Below are 24,306 nucleotides of genomic sequence, written 5' to 3'. Positions count from 1 at the left end.
ACATATTTAATCTGAAAAAGAAACACTTGATAAGTGGATAGTCCTTAATCCGCAGAGTTTCGAAGAAATACTTTCCTTCTCATCAGAGGGTAGGAATTAGCAAAATGCGGGATCGGATTTTGCACCCAAAAGTATTTGATGAAACTGCAAGTAAGTCAAACATCTTACGTGATAACAGCAGAGCAGAGGGTATATGCTGAAGAAAAAGGTGATTACATGTGAACGGATAGTCAGGCGAATGGTAAATAATCCAATGACGCTATAAGCCAAAAATATAACTCCAAGAAAGTTTATTGAGTTTCCATTCACATATATATATCTGTAGAAGTATATTTTTTTTTATAATATATACCAATTCTTATTTAAGAAGGTCTATTACAAAATTCCTGATGTTGACCATTTTATAATTTATTCGTTTAATCAAGAAAACTTTCGTAGCGCAAAATCAATCACTTGATATAATAATTAATTAATTGAGTTTGCGCTACCAACCAGATACTGTCTATAATTGTAAAAGTCTACTGAATTAAGGAATAAATTATAAGACGATCAACATCATGAAATGAGATTTTTTGTCATTTATTCTGTTTCTCTCTGTCTCTCACTTACCTCTCTCTCTCTCTCTCTCTCTCTCTCTCTCGCTGTTTATATATATATAAATTAATGTTTAAAAAATAATAAATAAATAAAATTGTTATACACGTCCAAACAAATCAAATGGCGACTTTCTAAGTAAATAAAAACAATGAGTTTCGAGTCGGAGCCAATATTAACATAATTTATTAAAATAATAAAACTTACAATTAAATTTACCAAAATGATCCAAGATGGTAAAACTAAAATATATTATGAATATTAAAGAATTAATAAAATGATCCAAGATGGTAAAACTAAAGTAACAATTTATATATATATATATATATATATATATATATATATATATATATATATATATATATTTACATTTGTATATTCATTATCGCGTAGAGAAGCCTCGGACTGCTTACTCGCTGAAAACATGCTCATGAATGTGTAGCGACATAGAAATGCTTATATATAACACAGAATGAACATCGTTATTTTTATTTTTCATTTTTATGAGTTATTAAAATAATAAACTAAAGAAACAAAAAATTAACTAATCAGAAAAAAAGTCGTACACGAATTGGTAGATGTATCTATCCCTTACAATGGATTAGTAGGAATTAGGAAGTAGGCTATTTACATGAGAAGTAAAGACTGTTATTCAGATGTTAGAAAGATTGGAGACACAATAAAGAGATTATATATATATATATATATATATATATATATATATATATATATACATAATGTGTGTGTATTTATATAGATTATACATATACAAGTTAGAAAAGCATTTCATCCAAGGCATGAAAATTCTTAAACAAAATTTGTTTACTATAGGCTTTCAAATAAAGGTACAAGATTCAATTTGAAATCTATTTATCTTCAAAGTGCACTTTTATTAATTTTACAAAGTAAGGTATAAAATTTTTATTTAATTTGAATAAAAAAAATACCTTGGATTTATTTAAGGTTATATACAAGTTAGAAAAGCATTTCATCCAAGGCATGAAAATTCTTAAACAAAATTTGTTTACTATAGGCTTTCAAATAAAGGTACAAGATTCAATTTGAAATCTATTTATCTTCAAAGTGCACTTTTATTAATTTTACAAAGTAAGGTATAAAATTTTTATTTAATTTGAATAAAAAAAATACCTTGGATTTATTCAAGGTTATATACAAGTTAGAAAAGCATTTCATCCAAGGCATGAAAATTCTTAAACAAAATTTGTTTACTATAGGCTTTCAAATAAAGGTACAAGATTCAATTTGAAATCTATTTATCTTCAAAGTGCACTTTTATTAATTTTACAAAGTAAGGTATAAGATTTTTATTTAATTTGAATTAAAAAAATACCTTGGATTTATTTAAGGTTATATACAAGTTAGAAAAGCATTTCATCCAAGGCATGAAAATTCTTAAACAAAATTTGTTTACTATAGGCTTTCAAATAAAGGTACAAGATTCAATTTGAAATCTATTTATCTTCAAAGTGCACTTTTATTAATTTTACAAAGTAAGGTATAAAATTTTTATTTAATTTGAATAAAAAAAATACCTTGGATTTATTTAAGGTTATATACAAGTTAGAAAAGCATTTCATCCAAGGCATGAAAATTCTTAAACAAAATTTGTTTACTATAGGCTTTCAAATAAAGGTACAAGATTCAATTTGAAATCTATTTATCTTCAAAGTGCACTTTTATTAATTTTACAAAGTAAGGTATAAAATGTTTATTTAATTTGAATAAAAAAAATACCTTGGATTTATTTAAGGTTATATACAAGTTAGAAAAGCATTTCATCCAAGGCATGAAAATTCTTAAACAAAATTTGTTTACTATAGGCTTTCAAATAAAGGTACAAGATTCAATTTGAAATTTATTTATCTTCAAAGTGCACTTTTATTAATTTTACAAAGTAAGGTATAAAATTTTTATTTAATTTGAATAAAAAAAATACCTTGGATTTATTTAAGGTTATATACAAGTTAGAAAAGCATTTCATCCAAGGCATGAAAATTCTTAAACAAAATTTGTTTACTATAGGCTTTCAAATAAAGGTACAAGATTCAATTTGAAATCCATTTATCTTCAAAGTGCACTTTTATTAATTTTACAAAGTAAGGTATAATTTTTTTATTTAATTTGAATAAAAAAAATACCTTGGATTTATTTAAGGTTATATACAAGTTAGAAAAGCATTTCATCCAAGGCATGAAAATTCTTAAACAAAATTTGTTTACTATAGGCTTTCAAATAAAGGTACAAGATTCAATTTGAAATCTATTTATCTTCAAAGTGCACTTTTATTAATTTTACAAAGTAAGGTATAAAATTTTTATTTAATTTGAATTAAAAAAAATACCTTGGATTTATTTAAGGTTATGTACATTCTGTTGCAGTTTTAAAAAATCATTGACAATTTTATATCTATATCATTAATTGCTAGATGAAACACAATATTTATAGTAAACACATTTTGTTTTACAATTTTCATGCCTTGGATGAAATTCTTTTCTAACTTCTATATTATCGTTTTAAGATTATATTTTAAAACTCTCCTTCTCTCTATTTCAGTTTGTATTTCTTCTCACACCACAACTCATTTTTGCAACACAATTTGTATTATTACAGATCTGAATATTCTCTCTGTTTTAGTTTGTATTTCTCCTCACACCACAACTCAGTTTATGCACCCCACCTTTTGTAATACAGGTCTGCATAATGAGATAATCTATTTTTTAACAAAAACTTTTAAATAATTATTTTAGATTACATTTTTTAAAACTTCTTTCAGAATAGAAAATCTTCAAAATGTAATACGGAACATATTTCATACAGGTTTCATTTACAAATGTTCAGTACATAACTAGAAAAATAGAGATGAAATTTTCAAGAGGACTGTATAACTAGTTACGGTCAATAGTAGTCCTCGCCAGCGAAAGTCTTTGTTAGTTGTATTCTATTATTATTATTATTATTATTAGTTAAACCATTTTGTGTCCTGTTCTTTCGCGAGAGGACTAATGTATATATATATATATATATATATATATATATATATATATATATATATATAGTCAGAATTATATATATATTGATATATATGCAAACATATACGTGTGTTGCTGTGTAAGTGTATATCCAATATATAAAAGGCTATATGTCTGTCTGTCTGTCTCAATATTTTCAGACGCAATCTTGGCCGAAACTAAAAGTCGTATTATTATATTTTTCATATGGTTTAACTCTTTAAAATAAGTTCTAACAGGCCACAAATGAATCAAAACTGAAAAAAAATCATAATACATTTTTCATATTTATCCTAGTTTATTTTAAATTCATAATTAGATTACGTTGGTACAGTGATAACGTCACCAGCTTTGTATGCTACAGTTTCGCTTTTGGTTTCTATTCTAGCTGATGGTACCCAAATATATTTTTTAACTTTTAGAAGTACGACCCTATAATGATATATACCAAATGTCCACGAATTATAATATCATATTTAAGCATTTTTTACGACCCGGCACAGCAGGGTCCCGTCTCATAAGTATATATATATATATATATATATATATATATATATATATATATATATATATATGTATATATATATATATTTATATATATATATATATATATATATATATTTATATATATATATATACATATATACATACATATATATACACAGATATATATATATATATATATATAGAGAGAGAGAGAGAGAGAGCGAAACAAAAATATATATGTGTGTGTTTGTCTCTGTGTCTGTGTGGTGTGTGCGTGTGTGTAAATACATGAATTTATTATTTTTATAAACACCTGTCCGTGGATTCTTATTTTCTAAGCATATATATAGATAAAAAAACAACATTATTAAACAAAAGACTAGATATAATCCACGGGTGTCTGCACAGAAACAGATATTTAATTTCACGCACTAGGGCAGATTAGGAAAAAGGAAGGTAATCCTCGATATAAAAATAATACCACTAGAGTTACCTGCCCTGCATTTGGAAATATAATACTTATTCAAACACCAAGCAAAAAGACAATATTAAAATAAACACGCATAAATATAGGAATACAATTATATAAAATTATATGATAATTAGGGGGAAAAAAACAAATAAGAAAAAAAGGGAAAATTGAAACAAAAATAAATAAATAATAAATAAAAAAATAAACATATGAAAGTGCGGGTTAAAATGGAAAATTATATTTACATAACACCAAAAGATGGAGAAAGTGAGAAAGCATGGATGTGGAAATCCTTTTACCCGAATACGATGCCTACCCTCTTAAAAATATACCTTTTGTTGTAAAAATCTAATGGATAAACACCTAAAGAAGTTGGTGGGGACAGGATATTTTTATAGGAAGATAAATCGTAAAATTGCCAACTCATCAATGAAACAGCTGTAATGGAAAAAATCCAGGAAATAAACGAAGGTTATAAAAATGAAAACGTGAGTCTTTGAATTTTCAAAAAAATTTTGCACTATATATATATATATATATATATATATATATATATAAAGTGTATTGATTGGTGCTACAAGATCTGGCTGTCTGAAGATATTGACTTTCTGAGACGAAATTTACCTTACATTGATGCTTTTTATTTTTTCTACTTCGTTTTGCAAAAATTACTTATGTTCTGCAAAAACAATAACCAACATATACCAGCTATCATTTCTTTCGTTGCATTTCTCTCTTTCTCTTTCTATCTCCCCAGTTTCTGAGTGGTTTGATGGCTTAAAATGTACAAAGCATTAATACTGTAACCGTCATTGCAAAACTCATTCGTGTTTTGAAGGGTAAGGGACGAAAACGATCAAATCCACTATAAAAACAACCAAACCAAACACTACAAACTAACGATTGACGATACGAAATGCTTGGAGAATAAAAACCTTCTGCAATATAACTGGGTGCAACATGGACACTATCTCCAAACTAACCAGATTCGGCATTAAATAAACCGAAAAAAAAAAGTCGATATGCTGTAATACAAAACAACCAACCCAAACGTGTATTATTGAAAAGCAGAAAGTTTCTGTTAAATGCCTTGTTTTTTTTTTATTTCGCGGAAACATGCAACAGGCCGTAATATTCAATAATATTACAAATAGTCCGAAAAGCAGAGTATATTTTAATGTATTACTAGTATATTTTAATGTATTACTAAATTAATACAATCAAAATAAAATAAAACAGTGTTCGTTGCAATGCAGATATATAAGCTCGATAGGTATATATATACATTCTAGAGCTATTTTAATACTGAGTAAGATGATTGATAATTTATAATTAAAAATCGGGTTCATATAGAAGAACAAACAAGTCAATAAATTGTACGATCGTTTCGGAAACGATGTTTTTATTGAGAGATACAATAAGTCTTGGAGTATAATTTTATCATATAGTTTTTTTTAAACAAGTCTCTCATCAGCAAAAATATTGGGTGCGTTTTTTTAACGACACCAAAAATAACACTAGCATTTTAGGTAAGGCGGATGTATTTTTAATGGTTCGCCTCCTAAAAGTCGTAAGTATCATCGTCAAAGCATTCATTTGGATGATAAATGTAGCTTATGAATGTTTGAAAATGGCGATATATATAAACTTTCCATATATATATATATATATAGTATATGGAAAGTTAATATATATCACCATTTTCAAACATTCATAAGCTACATTTATCATCCATATATACATATATATATATAATTTTTTTTTTAATATATATATATAGATAGATAGATAGAGAGATGGATAGTCTTGGAAGTTTTTACATTTTAAAACAATACAAAAAGTATCATCCGTTAGAAAACCATTTAGTCAGTAAATCATTCAATCACCTGACTGCACAAACGTGTTCTCTCGAATTAACTATAGTACCAATAATAATTTATTTTAAGGGATCATCAGTTCTTTACCATGAAACACTGTTTCGGGGATTTAAAAACAAAACAGTATATTACATCTTGGCTCCCCAGCAGTGTTGATCCAAAAAAACCCTTATCTTAGGGGAAAAACACGTTACACATTTTAGATCTAGTTTCCTATTCTTAATTACTTTATCTAACCAATTCATGTAACAAAAATGAAATTCTTACTCGTGTGATTCATCTATTTCCAAATTCAAAATGGATATATTTTTTAATTTACCAGTCTTGTATTCATAAGTTTAGGATTAATCCATTTGACTACTTATCCCCCCCACTATAATTAGTATTTTGTATATATATATATATATATATATATATATATATATATATATATATATAGGGGTCATTGAATAATCTCTGACTGTTTAGCATTTTGACTATTTCCTTTTATTTTATATGTTAATTTAATGCTGTCAGCGATGGGTGACTGTGTGATTGGATAGTAATTCAGCAGCAATAATCACTTCCTTCACTGATGATTGCGTAAGATTGAAACATTGCTGTCTGTAAATATAAAAATAATGGTTAATATAATTTGAAAAATTATGTGGTTATATATATATATATATATATATATATATATATATATATATATATATACATATGTTTGTGTGTGAGTGTGTGTGGGGGGTGCCTCTTTGTGTGCATGTGTGTGTGTTTGTGTCTATGTGTGTGTATCTGCACGTGACAGTTTACGTCTGTTTCTATATTGTTTGATTTTTCACTTATGTTTCCAATTGTTTCGTATTGAAATTTCCCACTTTTAAGGGCTCATTTTTGTATATTAGTTTTCATTCATTTGATTGTTTACTATTATTATTAATAATAATAATAATAATAATAATAAGAAGAAGAAGAAGAAGAAGAAGAAGAAGAAGAAGAAGAAGACCACCACCACCAACAACAACAACAACAAAAACAACCTTTTTTTTTCAATTCTCTAGGAGTTTTAAAAATTGTCATCTCCACTGTCATTTTTAAACTTGTGTCTCTGGCGGCGCTTATTTTTCCTCTTTCCATTTTCCAAAACGGCATTCTTAGCGAAGATACTCAGTAACAATCCCCGTTTCCTCCTCGCGAAAACCAACCCAACATTAGCTCCCATGCCTACCTGAACAGAATGGCCGATAGAAAAAGAAGGGGCTGAGAGAAACCCCGCAAATACAGTCGTTCAGCAAGAAGACCGCCATATGCAGGAGTCAACCGCCCCCCCCGATCTTTTCAAGGCGCAAGGGAATGGTCAACATTTTCAAATAGGGAACACTGGGATCCGTGTGCACTCCCCTTTACCTATAAATTACACATGCCGTCATTGGATGACGTTCAACACGAAATTGATATTGGCCAGGGTGAATCTGTTTCGGATAAAGGCCACATTAACAGACGAGGAAGCCATGAAAAATAACCTTTTCTCGTCTCGATTTCGACGTCGGTGCCTGATGTCCCCATAACTATACGCTTGGCCATTTGACCAGACACATTTGTGTCAGCCTCCAGAGTGGATATTGACGGAGAAATTTTCAGACTGTCTATGAGTCGGAGTATCAATTTATTTCCTACTTTGTTTGCTCAATTTTTAACTCATTAAAAAGGATTCGTATGCCAAAGTAGTACCGTCCTTTCGCCAGCAGGTTTCATCTGATACTCCAAGTTTTCACCGAATATTGTTGTTACGTTCGACCCCACGTTCATTTATTCTCTGTCTTTGTTGTTCGAATTCTTTGTTTCTATTCTTTCTGTCTCTATTTCCCTCTCGTTTTGAAGATCTCGTTCCCTTTCTCCAAGTCCGGATTTCTTTTTATATATCTCTCTCTATTTTCTCTTTGATTTTGTTTCTTTTAATGTACCCCTTAAGTTTTCCCTGTCACTCTTTCTCTTTTATATTGTCTACCTTTATTTCTGCCGTTATATATATATATATATATATATATATATATATATATATATATATATATATATATTTATGTATATATATATATAGCTGTGGAATTTATTATGTACAATTTCTTACATACTGAAAATCATATATATATATATGTGTGTGTGTGTGTATGTATATATATATATATGTATGTATATTTATATTTATGCATATATATGCGCATATGTATGTATATATGTGTATATATATATGTGTATATAAATATATATGTGTACACACATTTGTATATATATATATATATATATATATATATAAAACTAATTTATTTACTCACATAAAATGAATATACAAAAGTATAAATTTAAGCGTAAACTGTAAGTATTTACTTTAAAAGTGCTAGTTAGTAATGTATAAAATGTATATGGCGATTAAACTGCACTGAATATTCCGCGTTTCATCCACTCAAGGATTCTTCAGGCTTATGTGCGAATTTTGTGATTGTTTGTCGTTTTTATACATGCATGTTCTATTGGGATTTTTGTTAGCCAATCATCTTTCTAGTATCTACCACGCCCTTCCTATCAGCCAATGGACATGCACTTATAAGACAAAGACCCATTTGACCTATGGTTGACCTGGCTCTTAGTGTGTGTTCTATTAAGCCTGGATATCTAGTGTCTTGACCTGTTTCAAATCTAGGTTAGTTTTTTATGTTAGTTTTATATATGTATATATATATATATATATATATATATATATATATATGTATATATATACAGATACATACACACATACATCCATATATATGTATGATAGTTTTTGTTTATGCATGGTTATTTATTTTATTTATTCTCCATTGTTTTTGTTAGTTTTAAAGTTATTTTGTATCTCTATCCTAGAGTAAAGTTTATCCTATGAACACAGTGGTTCGCTATTTTTCTCCTACCATTTAATAGATGTTGGTAGTGTGGATGTTAAGTAGACGTATTAGCTAACATAAAAATAACAAACTTCCTGGACGGCACGTTTAATTTAGAAAAAAACACATATGAACCCTACTTAAAAGATAACGCTACTCCAATATACGTAAACCCTTAGTCCAATCACCCACCATCAAGTATAAAACCTATTCCTAACTCGATCGTAAGTAGACTCAGCAATAACTCAAGCGATGAAAATGCATTTAACAGGTCAACCAATATCTATGAAACAGCTTTAAAAAATAGTGGATACAAAAATATTGATATCAAATATAAGCAACAAAACGCCAATAACTATCATAAAATTAAAAATAGAAGAAAAATAAATATTATCTGGTATACGACACCATAAAATCAAGTGTTAAAAACAAAACTTGGCAAGACGTTTCTAGATCTTATCGAACAGCACTTTCCCGCAACCAACTCCTTGCACAAAATTTTCAGTAAAAATACCCTAAAGCTATCCTACAGCTGCTGCGAAAATTTAGAGATGATAATTAAAGCACATAATAACAAAATATTAAATAAAAACAATGTAAACAAACCAAAATAACCAATTAAAAAGTAGACATTATGACAAAAATTAAACTAACACAAAAGACACATATATAACTAGCAGAAATAATAATAATAATAATAATAATAATAATAATAATAATAATAAACACACCTCGGACAACATAAACCATACTAGAAATAAAAATAAAAAATACCATTACCGAACAATATAAAGGCAACTGGAGATACCGCAAACTTTGTCCAATTCAAAATATATTTCTAACCAAAAGTATAGTTTACCAGGCCAAAATATTTGCGAAGGAAACCCCGAATAACAAGAAATATTACGTAGTTATGACTTCCTTAGATTTCAAAACTCGATATTATGACCACAGAAGTACATTCAACAATAAAAAAACATCGTATGGAACCTACGTTAGCAAATAAATAATAGTAAGACAAGTAAACACCTGTAGAGAATTTGCTATCCTGTACTTTAAAGAATCACAACATCTATTAAACTGTAGGAGAGAAATAGCAAACAACTGTGTTCATAGGATAACATTTACTCCAGGATACAGATAAAAAATAACTTTAAAACTAAGAAAAACAATAGAAAATAACCAAATAAATAAATAAGATAAATACACATATCATACTTATATGTATGTATGTGTATATATGTATATACATATATATATATATATATATATATATATATATATACATATATAAAACTAACATAAAAAACCTAACCTTGATTTAAAACAGGTCAAGACACTAGATATCCAGGCTAAATAGAACACACAAAAAGAATCAGGTCAACCATAGGTCAAACGGGCCTTTGTCCTATAAGTGCATGCCCATTGGCTGACAAGAACGGCGCGGTAGATACTAGAAAGATGATTGGCTTACTAAAATCTCAATAGAAGGTGTGTATATAAAAAGGACAGACAACCACAAAATTCGCGCATAAGCCTCAGAGTCCTAGAGTGGATGAAACGCGGAATATTCAGTGTAGCTTAATCGCCATATATATTTTATAAATTATATATATATATATATATATATATATATATATATATATATATATATATATACTAGCAAAAATACGCGTCGTTGACTGGGTTCGAAAACCAGCCTACAGTAATGGACTCTGATTCATGAAATATGATAGATTATGAAACGGACGGGTTGTAAAGATAAAGTTTCGAATTTGGAGTTATCAAAACCAAAGCAAAATATGATGAAAATAAAAATACAATAGATATAACCCATCATTTATTATACCATACATGTTCACACTGAAACTCTTATCACAATATTCTGTGGATCTATATTAAAAAAAAATTGTTAAACTTTGTGACAGATTTCCATTCTATGGAGGTCAGGCGCGAACAAACACCCAATCGTTTTATTATACAATATTTCTTTAAACTGAAACATAATTATCAAAATATGCTTACGCAGATAGATATGAGAAGTCTTTATTAAAGTTTGTGCCTATTTCCATTCTATGGAGGCCAGGCGCGAACACAGCCCCCACAATTTTATTATGTAATCCCTATTAAAATTAAAACATAATTATCAATGTATTATTATGTACATCTATATCAAAAACACTTCTAAACTTTTTCTTTTTCTTTTAATTTTTTTTATTTCCATACTTTGTTGAGCAGGCGCGTTCGCAGCCCCCACAATTTAAATGAATCGTCATTATGCCAGATCAAACATACACATCTCTGTGTCTCGATACATCTGATCTCATTATAGGTGATAAGTTTTCTATAATAGTCAAACATATTGGAGCCTATTCGTGACCAGACACACACAGAGATGTTCAGCTTTATATATATACAGGGTTATTCAAAAACCAAGAGACTTTATTCAAAAATATAAAGACTTTATTCAAAAACCAAGAGACTTTATTCAAAAATATAAAGACTTTATTCAAAAACCAAGAGACTTTATTCAAAAATCAAGAGACTTTATAATTTCATTTATTAAACACCTGTTATTACTTGGTAGATTAGGTCCCACATTTTTCTTATGAGATTTTCAAAAATTTGCACATCCTCCCCATTTAAGTTTTCCAAAACATTACCAACATTAATTTTTAATTCTTCCCTAGTAACAGCACGAGGTCTTTTGGCCGAGTATCTAGACTTAACCATACTAAAAAAATTTCTATAGGGTTAAGGTCGGGGCTGTAAGGGGGAAGATATACAACTTCAATCTGGTGAGATTCTAAAAACTCTTTAACAACAATTGTCTTGTGGATTGGGGCGTTATCCATTACTAAGACTACATTTCTCCTTAAAACACCCTCATTAACAGCCCCGACGAGAAACTCAAGAAACCTCTCCCCATTAAACGATCCATCAATCAGTTTGTAATAGGATAAGCTGAATTGTGAAATAATACAGCAGGCTGATAGGTTTTGTCCTTTAGAAGGGGCACATAAGTAACTGGGCTTACACCAATTTGCGAATATCCATAATTTTTGGATGTGTGCAAATTAAAGCCTGTTTCATCCAGAAACAAAACTTCGCGGTTTCAATATCCCACAAAAGCCCTGGCGTATTCTCTCATTTTTTCACGGTGATTATTCGTGTTAACGACAGCTGCCTTCCTCTTCAGCCTTTTTCTTGTTAGCCCCGCTTCCTTCAAAAGTCTGCAAACGTTGGTTTGATTCGGGGTAAATCCAAATTTTTCTTCAAACTTTGTTTGAATCCCTTTTTGAGTTAACGACTGGTCTTCATTAATAATATTTTTAACCTTGTTTACCAAGTCAGGGTGATGTGTTGTAGGTCGCCCTGATTTTCCATAATTCTCAGAATAAGAAGAATCTGGATTTTCTCTTATCTTTGAAACTGCTTTATACACAGTAGACTTGCTTTGTCCTGCCATCTGCATAATTTCCGTTGCAGGTACATTTTGCCCAACAAGCCTTTTTATTAACTCAAAAAGAGATTCATTCATCATTACTCTGGGTTTCTTGTAAGCAGAACCATCCGAGTTCATATTGTTCTCCATACCTTGATTTGATTCTACCATTAAGGGTAAAATTTAAAAATATTTTTTTTTATATCTGAAAAAGTCTTTATATTTTTGAATAAAGTCTTTTGATTTTTGAATAAAGTCTTTATATTTTTGAATAAAGTCCCTTGATTTTTGAATAAAGTCTCTTGATTTTTGAATAACCCTGTATATATATATATATATATATATATATATATATATATATATATATACTAGCAGAAGTACTCGTCGTTGACTGGATTCGAAAAACAGCCTACAGAATATGAACTCTGATTTATGAAAGTATGATAGGTTATGAAACGGAAGGGTTGTAAAGAGATAGCTTCGAATTTGAAGTTATCAAAACCGAAGCAAAATATGATGAAAGTAAAAATAAAATAGATAAATCCCATAATTTGTTATACCATACCTGTTCACACTAAAACACTTATCACAATATACTGTTGATCTATATGAAAAAAAAACCTTGTTAAACTTTGTGACATATTTCCATTTTATGCAGGTCAGGTGCGAACGAACACCCCATAATTTTATTATACCATATTTCTTCAAACTGAAACATAATTATCAAAGTATAATTACGCAGATAGATATGAAAAGTCTTTATTAAAGTTTATGCCTATTTCACTTCCATGGAGGCCAGGTGCGAACGTAGACCCCAAGATATGAAAAGTCTTTATCAATGTGTGTGCTTATTTCCATTCTATGGAGGCCAGGCACGAACGCAGACCCCACAATTTTATTATACCATCCCTATTTAAGTTAGAACATACTTATCACAGTATTATTATGTACATCTATATCAAAAACACTTGTACACGTTTTTTTTTTTTACTTTCAATTATTTTACTTCCATACTTTGTTGACCAGACACGAACGCAAACCCCACAATTTTAATGAATCTTCATTATGCCAGATCAAACATACCCATTCCTGTGTCTCGATACATCTTTTATCATTATATGTAATCAGTTTTTTTTTAAATAGTCAACTATATAGGAGCCTATTCGTTTTAACTTTAATAGGGATGGTATAATAAAACTGTTGGGGCTGCGTCAGCGCCTGGTCAACAAAGTATGGAAATAAAAAATTTTAAAATAAAAAAAAGCGTTTTGATATAGATTTACATAATAATACTGTGATAAGTATGTTTTAACTTAAATAGGGATAGTATGATAAAATAGTGGGGTCTGCGTTCGCGCCTGGCCTCCATAGAATGGAAATAAGCACACACATAAATAAAGACTTTTTATATCTATCTTCGTAAGTATACTTTGATAATTATGCGTCAGGTTGGAGAAATATTTTATGATAAAAGTATGGGGTTTCGTTCGCACCTGATCTCCATAGAATGGAAATATGTCACAAAGTTTTACAATATTTTTTTAATATAGATCCACAGAATATTGTGATAAGTGTTTCAGTGTGAACAGGTATGGTATAATAAATGATGGGGTATATCTATTTTATTTTTACTTTCATCATATTTTGCTTTGGTTTTTATACCCCAAATTCGAAGCTATCTCTTTACAACCGTTCCTTTTCATAACCTATCATACTTTCATAAATAAGAGTGCATTTTCTGTAGGGGGTTTTTGAACGCAGTCAATGATGGGTACTTTTGCTAGTATATATATATATATATATATATAAATATATATATATATATATATATATATATTATACCTACGTCTCTCCCTCCCACTCTCTCTCTCTCTCTGTATCTCTAAGAAGGTCACACGGCGTTACCCGGCCGTAAAACACTCATAAATATTATAGTTTAATAATACAGAAACAGAAACATGCGCATGCGATGTTTTTTTTTTATGTAAACAGTTCACTTTTTTTAAGAAAGAAAAATAATGGAGCCTCGATCGGAACTAAGGCCTAAATACAGTGAGTCAATTACGATTACCATAAGATCAGCTTGAAACGTTCTTCCAAAATATTTTCAAACCTACTTATTTTTAACATAAAGAGGCTGCCATTTTTCCGGCCGCGCACTTTCGTTAGTAAAACATTTGAGAAACATATAAACGTCCGATGACTCCCATGTATCAATGTGTCAATTTGTACATTTTAGCAGCCATTTTTTCGGGTTAGAATTTCCACATGTTTGAATAAGCTTTTTGCTAAATTTCAAGTTTATAGTTAAAAAAAAACTCGTTCGGTATGTAGGTTAACAATTGCCTTCACGCACACATTGTCACTTTGATAAATACATAGATTATGTTTTCTAGTGTTTGGATGAAGGTCGAGTTTTGTTTACAGAGTAGTCACCACTAACTAAGAGTCGAGTACCACTCGTGAATAGGAGTTACTGAGAGTAAATCACCAGGACAACAGCATAGTAAGCGTTAGTCGTAGAAATTGGGTACAATTTGATTAATTAATGGCTGGTCCAATAAAAAAAGAACTTGCTTATATTGGATTTGAAGACGACAATGTTGTAGTCAGCTGGTAAGCAGGACAGCGTAATCGAGTTCCACGGGCGAGCGGTTATAGGAAATTAAGCTTTGTTCATAGAATCTGCGTTTAGATTTAGGCACATATAGTAGAGGATATTGTTGATAGTAGTTAGTGTTTGCGAAGGTTTGGTGAGGAGGGACCATAGATTGAAACTCAGACGAGCAATTGCCATGAAAGTAACGATAGAGAAGAAGGAGCCATGCACCATCTCTTCTGTGAACAAAGATTGCAGAGAATGAAAAATAGCATCACCTACTCAGTGGCGAACCCGGTGTTTAACACTGCCAATGCAAGATAACATCCTTCAAAAAGCTCCTGCCCAGATATGGCAACAGTATTCCAACCTAGGATGTACTTGGTTTGGATTGCATTGACAGTGAGATATCTACTGGAGCGGTAGATTGATTTAACGATATTATTGGACAGGGATTTGATGTATGTGATCCATTCGAATCAGATGTGAAGGTCAGTTGGAGAAGCTGAGAAAACATAATGTTTTCCAAAGATGAGAGACATTCATTTCATTTGCGGCCAAGTTGGGGGTCAGTGTTACATGATAAGGGCTGTCCCCTTTTCATGTAAGTATAAAAATGGAGAATTTAGTTTAAAATGAAAATGAAATAGCAATAGACAAATTCGAACCTCGTAATCTTAGTTTAGAAATAGATTACGTGTGAGAATTTAAAAATGTAAAACAAACATTTGTTTAGAATATAGATAAATATTTCAAGGAAAGAATGTTAACTATCAAGTTTGTTATGAAATTTTAAATTGAAAGAATGCAGCTTATAAGATAATGTTTTTAACATATTGGATAAATAGGTTACTGAGAAATAGGAAACGTTTTGGACACGTATGTCCATAACACGTGAAAGAAGGCACATGTTTTAACATGTGTATGACGTCACGGAAAATAGAAAGTTCTAGGAATAGAGAAAAACTTTAGAGTTAGACAGTCAGTGAAAAAACTCAGAGAGAGTCAGACGTCTAGAAGCGAGACGTCACTTCAAGAAAAAAATGTGAAACTTTGAATTCTTGATGATGGAATCACGGCCGTGTGAAGAATAAACCATCAAGTGTTTTTTGTAAAGCTCGTCTTGTGTTTATGATTCTTATAAAAAGGTAAAGTCCAATTGTATTATATATTTGTGTTATATGCCTTTACATACACGTCTCAACATCATCATATCCGAACTGTCTGAACACTATCCCTTCACTCAAAGAGCTTTCTTCTTCTTCCATTCAACACAATTAATGAATGAACTTTTTAATATATAAGAATCTCTTATAACAGGAACAATCTCTAAAAGTCTCTCGTACATCAACTTATACAACTTCTCTCTCTCTCTCTCTCTGAGTCTTACAACATCCCTCACTGTAATAAGACTCATGCTAAGCATCACTCTCAAGACTCTCATCTCACTTAAGACTCTTACTTTATCACTAAGACTTTTAATGAAACCTATATGTAACATCAGAGCGGTTTTGATGGAACGAGAGCATCGTATTTATCGACCTATTTATTCAAGAAATAATAAATAATCATTGATCCTATTATTTGGATTATTAAACTACTGTTCTCCTCTTGAGCCTATTTTCAGAAAATTTTGACTAATGTGACCGCTGACCTTTTTCAGGTTTATCTTATGGAACTCGGGAATCTTTCTGTCGAACGCGGAAATTTTTTTCTGTTGAACTCGGGAATCTTCATGGAATTTCAAAGAGATCCCTCAAGCAAATTGCAGTTGCAAATTACTTAGGATTCCTATCCGTGCATGATTGAATTAACGAAGGCATGATACTGCTGTGTAGTAAATAAATATTTCAACTCCTTTAGCATTAGATATGCCATTATATTTATATCATTACTACAATACACTCTGCTGGTCATTTTCTAAACATCCCGACGTATAAATGTCATGTAATATAGATGAAAAACTATCCAAGACTACCTGACAATTTCTGTTAAATACTCGTCACTAAATACTTTCAGGAGAAGACTTTCTTATCAGCCCTGTAAAACATTATACAGCTGTAACCTTCTAAACTAACCAGATTCATCAAATTCTCCGATCTGATAGAAATATTCTCGATTTCGACAACAAAGACCTGACTATGGTCGAAATATCCAGCGAAATTTTGCAAAATTAACACTCAAGATGGGAACAATGGCCCGACAAGTCCAAATATTAAAGGTATTTGTTAGATGCGGCAAACCTTAAATTAAAATAAGTCACAGTTGTATTATTCAACAAACACATAATTTAGTCGAAATATTATTATTTGGTATGCATAACTTATTATTTAAATACAATTGAAAGCATATGGTCTCGGTGGCTTGCGTGTATTTGAGGTAATCTAGGGGTAAATTTTCCCAAACTCTTCGAAATAAATAAGGCCGTGTCTTAGTACTAACGTGGCGAATGTTATCTTTTAAGTGGTCTATTGTGTCTGATTTATCAGCGCAGTCATGTGACCTCATATATTCTCAAATAAAATAATCTAATTGGATTAAGTCGTGTGAGTGAAATGGCTAGTTGACAGTCCATTTCGTGAAATTATTCGTTCATCAAATGCTTCTCACAGTAGATTGTGTCCAACGCTATGTGTCATGTTGTTTTATCCTGCTGAAACGGCGTAATGAATTGCAAAAGTTGAAGTTAGAATTGCTTATAGTTGCCGAATTTGCAATCAAAAGAAATAGATTTGCATTTTAAACTTAACCCCCCCCCCCCCTAAAAAAAGCAAATGTACAAACTTTTATTTAATAATGTTTCTTTTTGTTCTTTTAATAATAGGAAAAACCGGGCCCGGACACCTACGAAGTTATTAAATCGTTCGAACGCTCTCAAATGAATGCAGAACGCGCCAAACCGCGGACACAATCTGCTATGCGTAAACAGACGGCATTTTTGTCTGCCGCTTCGCGATTTGCGCCGATGCGGGATATGATCAACGAACAGAAAGACGACAGTGAAAATCCAGGTAAGGAATTTTATTTTTAATTTAAGCACAATAATGACAGGTATGAGCTGTTATTAATGACATATAAGGCGTCAACGGTTTTTTAATCTTGTAAACCTATTAAAAATGAATTCCTTCATCAAAAGAATGGCTTGCATATTAAATGTATGAGAGAATCCCTATAACATTCTCCTTATTCCTATTTTAGTGTGCCCGTACATCGAGCTTTGAAAGAAGCGAAATAAAATCCTCGAATGTCAAACTGCTCTTATAAAAGACACATTCAGGAAATTCATCTGTAAACATGCCAATGTGGCAACACTGGACAATAATATGACAGCGATCTTTCATAGATTTATCCTCGTGTTCAAATACCATTATGAAAATAAATGATCATTACTGTAATGGTGGGGAAACTCGTATTAATTCCGACGGCAGCGGTTCATTCGCCTTACATGAAAGAGAACATATTAAAAAGAAGCAGTGCGAAAAAAAAAAAAAAACATTGTCTGCTAAGAGTAGACTGAAGGAGTACATTTGAGATTGTCTTTTAAAATGTAATATCTTATTTGTATTGGACTGTGTCGCGCGCGCGATAGCGTGTGTATTATTTTCGGAGTAACACTTACATCCGGGTCGTTTAATTGTTAATTAGCTCCATTTGTTGTTCTAAATAATTTTACCAAGAATTCTTCATAAGTTTTGGTTTCTGTTTCGATTATGGCTAAAGGAAATTAAGTTATATATATATATATATATATATATATATATATATATATATATATATATATATATATATATATATATATATATATATATATATAAAAGGGAACGTGTCTGTCTGTCTGTCTGTGTATCTGTCTGTCTGTGTACATTTCCCTACGCAATAACTCTGTCAATTTTTAGTCTATAGACTCGAAATTTGAAATACCGGGTTCTGAGATTTAGGAAAATCGATGTGACGGGTGTCAGCCAGAAATTTGGCTGTTAAGGGGTCAAATTTCAACGATTTGACCTTTAAGAACTCTACCAAACTCCTCCGACAATTTTGGGTTTAGACACTTGAAATTTTAGATTTAGGTTCCTTGAACCTGGATCTAACTTAATAAAGTGATTTGAGCCCGAAACAATAAATTTTAAGGGGTCATAATAGGGGTCAAAGTTTTAAAAAATTAACCATTTTTTTGTTTTTTTGCTTTTTTTGCACAGCATACACCTCCAAACACCCGAGCAACGCCGGGCACCCCTGCTAGTATATATATATATATATATATGTATATATATATATATATATATATACATATATATATATATATATATATATATATATATATATATATATATATATATATATATCGGTTTCGATTCAAGCTAATGCACCAAATTCATAGGAATATACTTTTTTTTATTTTTGAATTCGCAACTTTATAATACGTAAAAATCGATATAACATTAACTCACACTCACACACAAAGTGACTTTTATATTATTATTATTATTATTATTATTATTATTATTATTATTATTATAATGAAAAAATAAATAAATAAATATAGTGTAGAAAAAAGTGTGTCATTTACCTCGCCCATCGTGGTCGCTTTCTCTCTTTCTCACACCTGTATCCCATGGTCTGCACATCTATTTTATTGTCCTAGATGCCGTCAACATTGTTACATGCGTTTTCTTTAAAATATCGGTCAATCACGTTGACCTAATCTCTTAGGATTCTACAAACCTGATTTTTACTTCTTTGCGGCCATTTGCGGGTGCACCGGCATCCAGGCTTCTGGGATCAAGAAGAGTTTAAAAGAACGAAATCAGATCGTGTTTTGCATATGTATCATCAATTTTCTTCTAGTTTTTCTTTGCTGAATACATTTTTTATTTTCTGATCAAAGTCAGTTAATCTTTAGAAGCAGAATAATCATGATTGGTTCAAGAAAATGATTTAAGAGCTTCTAGAAAGAAATAAAAACTAAATATATAAGCGATACCTCAGAAAGAAATGACTCACTAAAGCAAGATTTTAAAAATATTCTAAAATCGGTACTTCAGCGCAATATACCAAAAAAACGAAGAGCCAATGCTGGCTGGGTAATTGTAAAAAGAAAGCATATACACAGAAGACCAATGATACGAAAAATAAACCATCTTAAATTGGTTAAAACATAGGCTCCTCAATTATACAGGTTTTAAGAAAACTTTACGACAGTAATCTGAGAATTTCATAACTATATTGTACTAGCCGTTCAGCCTGACTTTGCTCGGACCCTATTTACTGTTCATAACTTACTGTGCATATGTATATATAAAATAAAAAGTTTAACTCATGTCCAGGTAACCTACATCTAAAGTTTCACGTGTTTAGACCAACAATTGTCATAGGGGTTTGCTAGAGTCTGCAAACTCTTTCAACTTTGACCTCTTTTTCGTACGAAACCTGATTAAAAAACTTGATGCATGTTTGAATACACTTATATGAAATTTCAAATGCTAGACCTAAAATTGGCTGAGTAGTTTGATAGACACCGCAAAGGTCAAATCTTTAGAACTTTTACCCCTTGGCAGCAAAATTTTTGGGTAAAAAACGATCAGAACGTTTAACCTATGTCTGAATACACTTTATGTAAAATTTCAAATGTTTAGACCAAAAATTAACTGAGTAATTTTTTGTAGAAACCGCAGAAGTCAATTTCTTTTTAAACTTTCATTCCAATTTGGCACCTTCACATTTATTGTTTTAGTCTCAAATTGAAATAAAAAGTTTGGTCCATGTCCAAGTAACCTACATCTAAAATTTTATATGTTTAGACTCAAAATTTGCGGAGGAGATAGTAGCGTTTTCAACGGTAACTCATTGAACTTTGACTCCTTAACAGCGAAATGTTTGGCCGAAATCTGATCAGCAGGATTTTCCAAAATCTCAATAGCCTTTATGTCAAATACCAAGTCTGTAGACTGAAAATTGACAGAGTAATTTGTTAGAGAAAATGTACACACAGTAACACACAGACACGCAGACACGCAGACAATTTCAATTTTATAGACACATATATGATAAGGATGAAAATTGCTTAATGAAAATGAAAACGGCAAGCTCAGAAAGCACTGTATTGGGTATTTTTAGTGCGTGATCGTTTTTAAAGTACTGAATATCAAAACTGTTCGGTATGTTTGCGAAACGTACATCAGTAAAGTGTGAAATAAAGCATACATATAAATTATGATTAATTTATATGACTAGTAGACTGAAACAACAAGTATATATATATGCTCTGAAGCTGAAAACATGAATTATTGAGCTTGTTATTTGAAACAATTTGGAGGAAATCGTAACGGATTTATACTTTAAAAAGGATATTTACTAGAAAGTTAGAGTTATATGTATAAATCAAAACAATTGAATTTCACAAATTGTTAATAGTGCTCGATAAAAAAAAAATATTACCTCATTAAATTTACGTAATCTAAATTAGCATCCGTAACGCAATTAAATCTACTGTATCAGTAACGAATTGATTAAAAGTCATTCCTCAACTAAAACTAGAGGTGGTTTCTTTTGATGTCTGAGAAGTCATTTTAGACTTAAAGAGCAGATTTATTGTCGACCTTACTGAAATATTAAAAATAATTAAATTATATATATATATTGAAAAACAATAAGAATGGAAAATGAAGTCACAAATATATTGGGAAATATATAATAGTTCATTTATTCAATAGTATATATATATATATATATATATATATATATATATATATATATATATGGATAGATTGACCACATGTTTTTAGCAACTTAATAAGTTCCAAATCTCAATTGCTATTGATTAGAATTTTACCAATGAAAGCTCGTTCGAAAGGTTATGACCTGAATTGTCTATTGAGCTAGTGATATTTGCCCTTAAGATCGCACATTTAGCTACCAGCTATCATGTTTGGTCTTTTTCTGTTGCCATAAACTCTTTCAATCCTAATCAATTGTTTTTCTAGATTTGTATATGAATTAAAAAATATCGGGTATTTCCCCAAAACAAATGCTTTGATGGAGGAGAGACTAAAACTTGCAGCCTTGGTTTTATATGATCGAAAATAACAGAAAGGGGGGGGCTTGATTCCAAATATTTCTCATGTGACATAACTCCCCTCTTTGATCGGTCCTGGATATGACCTTAAACTATATCCAGTGGTGAGGGCCCAGCTTGCGGGCTTTGGGGAGTGTGGAGCAATCCTTTAATTGCCATTGCTCCCAGGTCAACTCTGACCCGCAGTGGTACTACCTGTTAGGGTCCCAACTATTGGTTAAATAGAAACCGAATTCAAATAAACAAATACATTCTATCGACATAATGTTCTTCAAAATCTTTCGATTCCGCATTAAATAACCTGAAAAGGGTTGATATGCCGTAAAACAAAAAAACAAAAAACAACAAAAACTGGAGGTATTTATAATCGTACCCTATATCCGAAAGAGAAAAAGTTCAAAAATATGTATATATATATATATATATATATATATATATATATATATATATATATATAGTAGAAATGGTAATCAATAAAAACCCTAAGAAAGTGTTCAATACTGTTGTAGAGCAAATATGCGTTTTATTTTTTATTATCGTTGTTATTTTTTCTGTTCAGTTACATTTTTGTTTCAGCTACGTTTTTTGGCCGTTATGTAGCCTCCACAGACTTTACAGAAAAGTCTGAGGAAGCTACATAACGGCCAGAAAAAGACGGTAATAAAAAATAAAACATATATATATATATATATATATATATATATATATATATATATATATATATATATATAAATGTAACTCTTAGTTCGTTCGCAATTAATTGTCTAAAAAACCACTGGACGGATGGCTTCCACGTTTTGGTATAATATGTTTACTATATCCATGTGTGTTTTTATATATTTCTTTTTAATTATAACATTATACTTAATTTTTCTGCGATAAATAGGTGGGTTTCTTTGTACCAATAGGCCATTTTTTTATTTAGGGACAATTATTTATTACCGCTTCCTGTCACGTGGCCAGTGTTTCTAATTTAGCGGTTTTCCTGCTAGATCTGGAGATTTCATTTGCAATCTAGCGGGAAATTATAGAAAATCTGGAGATATTTCGCACCCACACACCCGCAAGCGCTTGAAAATACTTTAAAACATAAAATAAATTCATTCATGTAAGTAAAAAAAGTAGCATTTATTGCCTTTGGTAACAATTATTTATTGATTATTTGTTTTGTTTTTCACATTTTTTCGGCTAACCATTCTTAAATATCGCTATAAAATCGATTTTTCCAATTACATTTTAGGTGGGGGGGGGTGGCATTCCAACTTTCGAAGTTTGGTTTAAAATACGAAATTTAGAAGTATTTAGTCGAAAATTGTAAAAAGCAAGAAACAACAGTAAAAAAAATTATATCAATACAGTAGAATTTAATTATCTACCAACCTAAACACTTTTAACATGCTAAAACAAAGTTTTTTTTGTTTTTTTTATTTTTCTAATTTCAAAATATCTTTCACAATTATTGCAATGTTTAATTTGCAGTATATTTCAATTTAACTTTTATTATAAAAATTTGAGTTTATGATTTGTTTCCTGCAAAAAAAATACCCTCTTTGAAAAAAACAAGTAAAACTAGCTGATAAAATACGGGAGCTAACCGCTTCAATATAATTCCAGAAACATATAGTGAGAAAACACGGAATATTTTATATATTGAATATACTATATTTATAATTTTTTATGGTAGGAAGTTAAAATAGGGATTTGGGGGGGGATTAGCGATTTTTGAAAATTTCAGATGATAAAAGTTAAAAATGTAGCGATTTTCTGAACATTTCTTTCTCCTGATCTCGCGGGTTTTTTAAAATCTCATTTGCCAACACTGCATCACT

The 24,306-nt window shown here is 30.3% G+C and overlaps 1 protein-coding gene across 1 annotated transcript in view; it reads left to right on the top strand.

The window, feature by feature from the left end:
* Positions 1-24,306, top strand: part of LOC145265676 (sperm-tail PG-rich repeat-containing protein 2-like) — a 1,924,518-nt gene that overhangs the window by 1,261,826 nt on the left and 638,386 nt on the right. The window contains exon 10 of the mRNA XM_080121737.1: positions 18,227-18,413. Coding sequence (XP_079977863.1) covers positions 18,227-18,413 — 187 coding nt within the window. The remainder of the gene's footprint in view (positions 1-18,226; positions 18,414-24,306) is intronic.

The sequence above is a fragment of the Euprymna scolopes genome, chromosome 40 (assembly GCF_053919585.1).
Source record: "Euprymna scolopes isolate OS-2025 chromosome 40, ASM5391958v1, whole genome shotgun sequence".
NCBI lineage: Eukaryota > Metazoa > Mollusca > Cephalopoda > Sepiida > Sepiolidae > Euprymna > Euprymna scolopes.
This window is presented reverse-complemented; position numbering and strand designations above follow the sequence as displayed.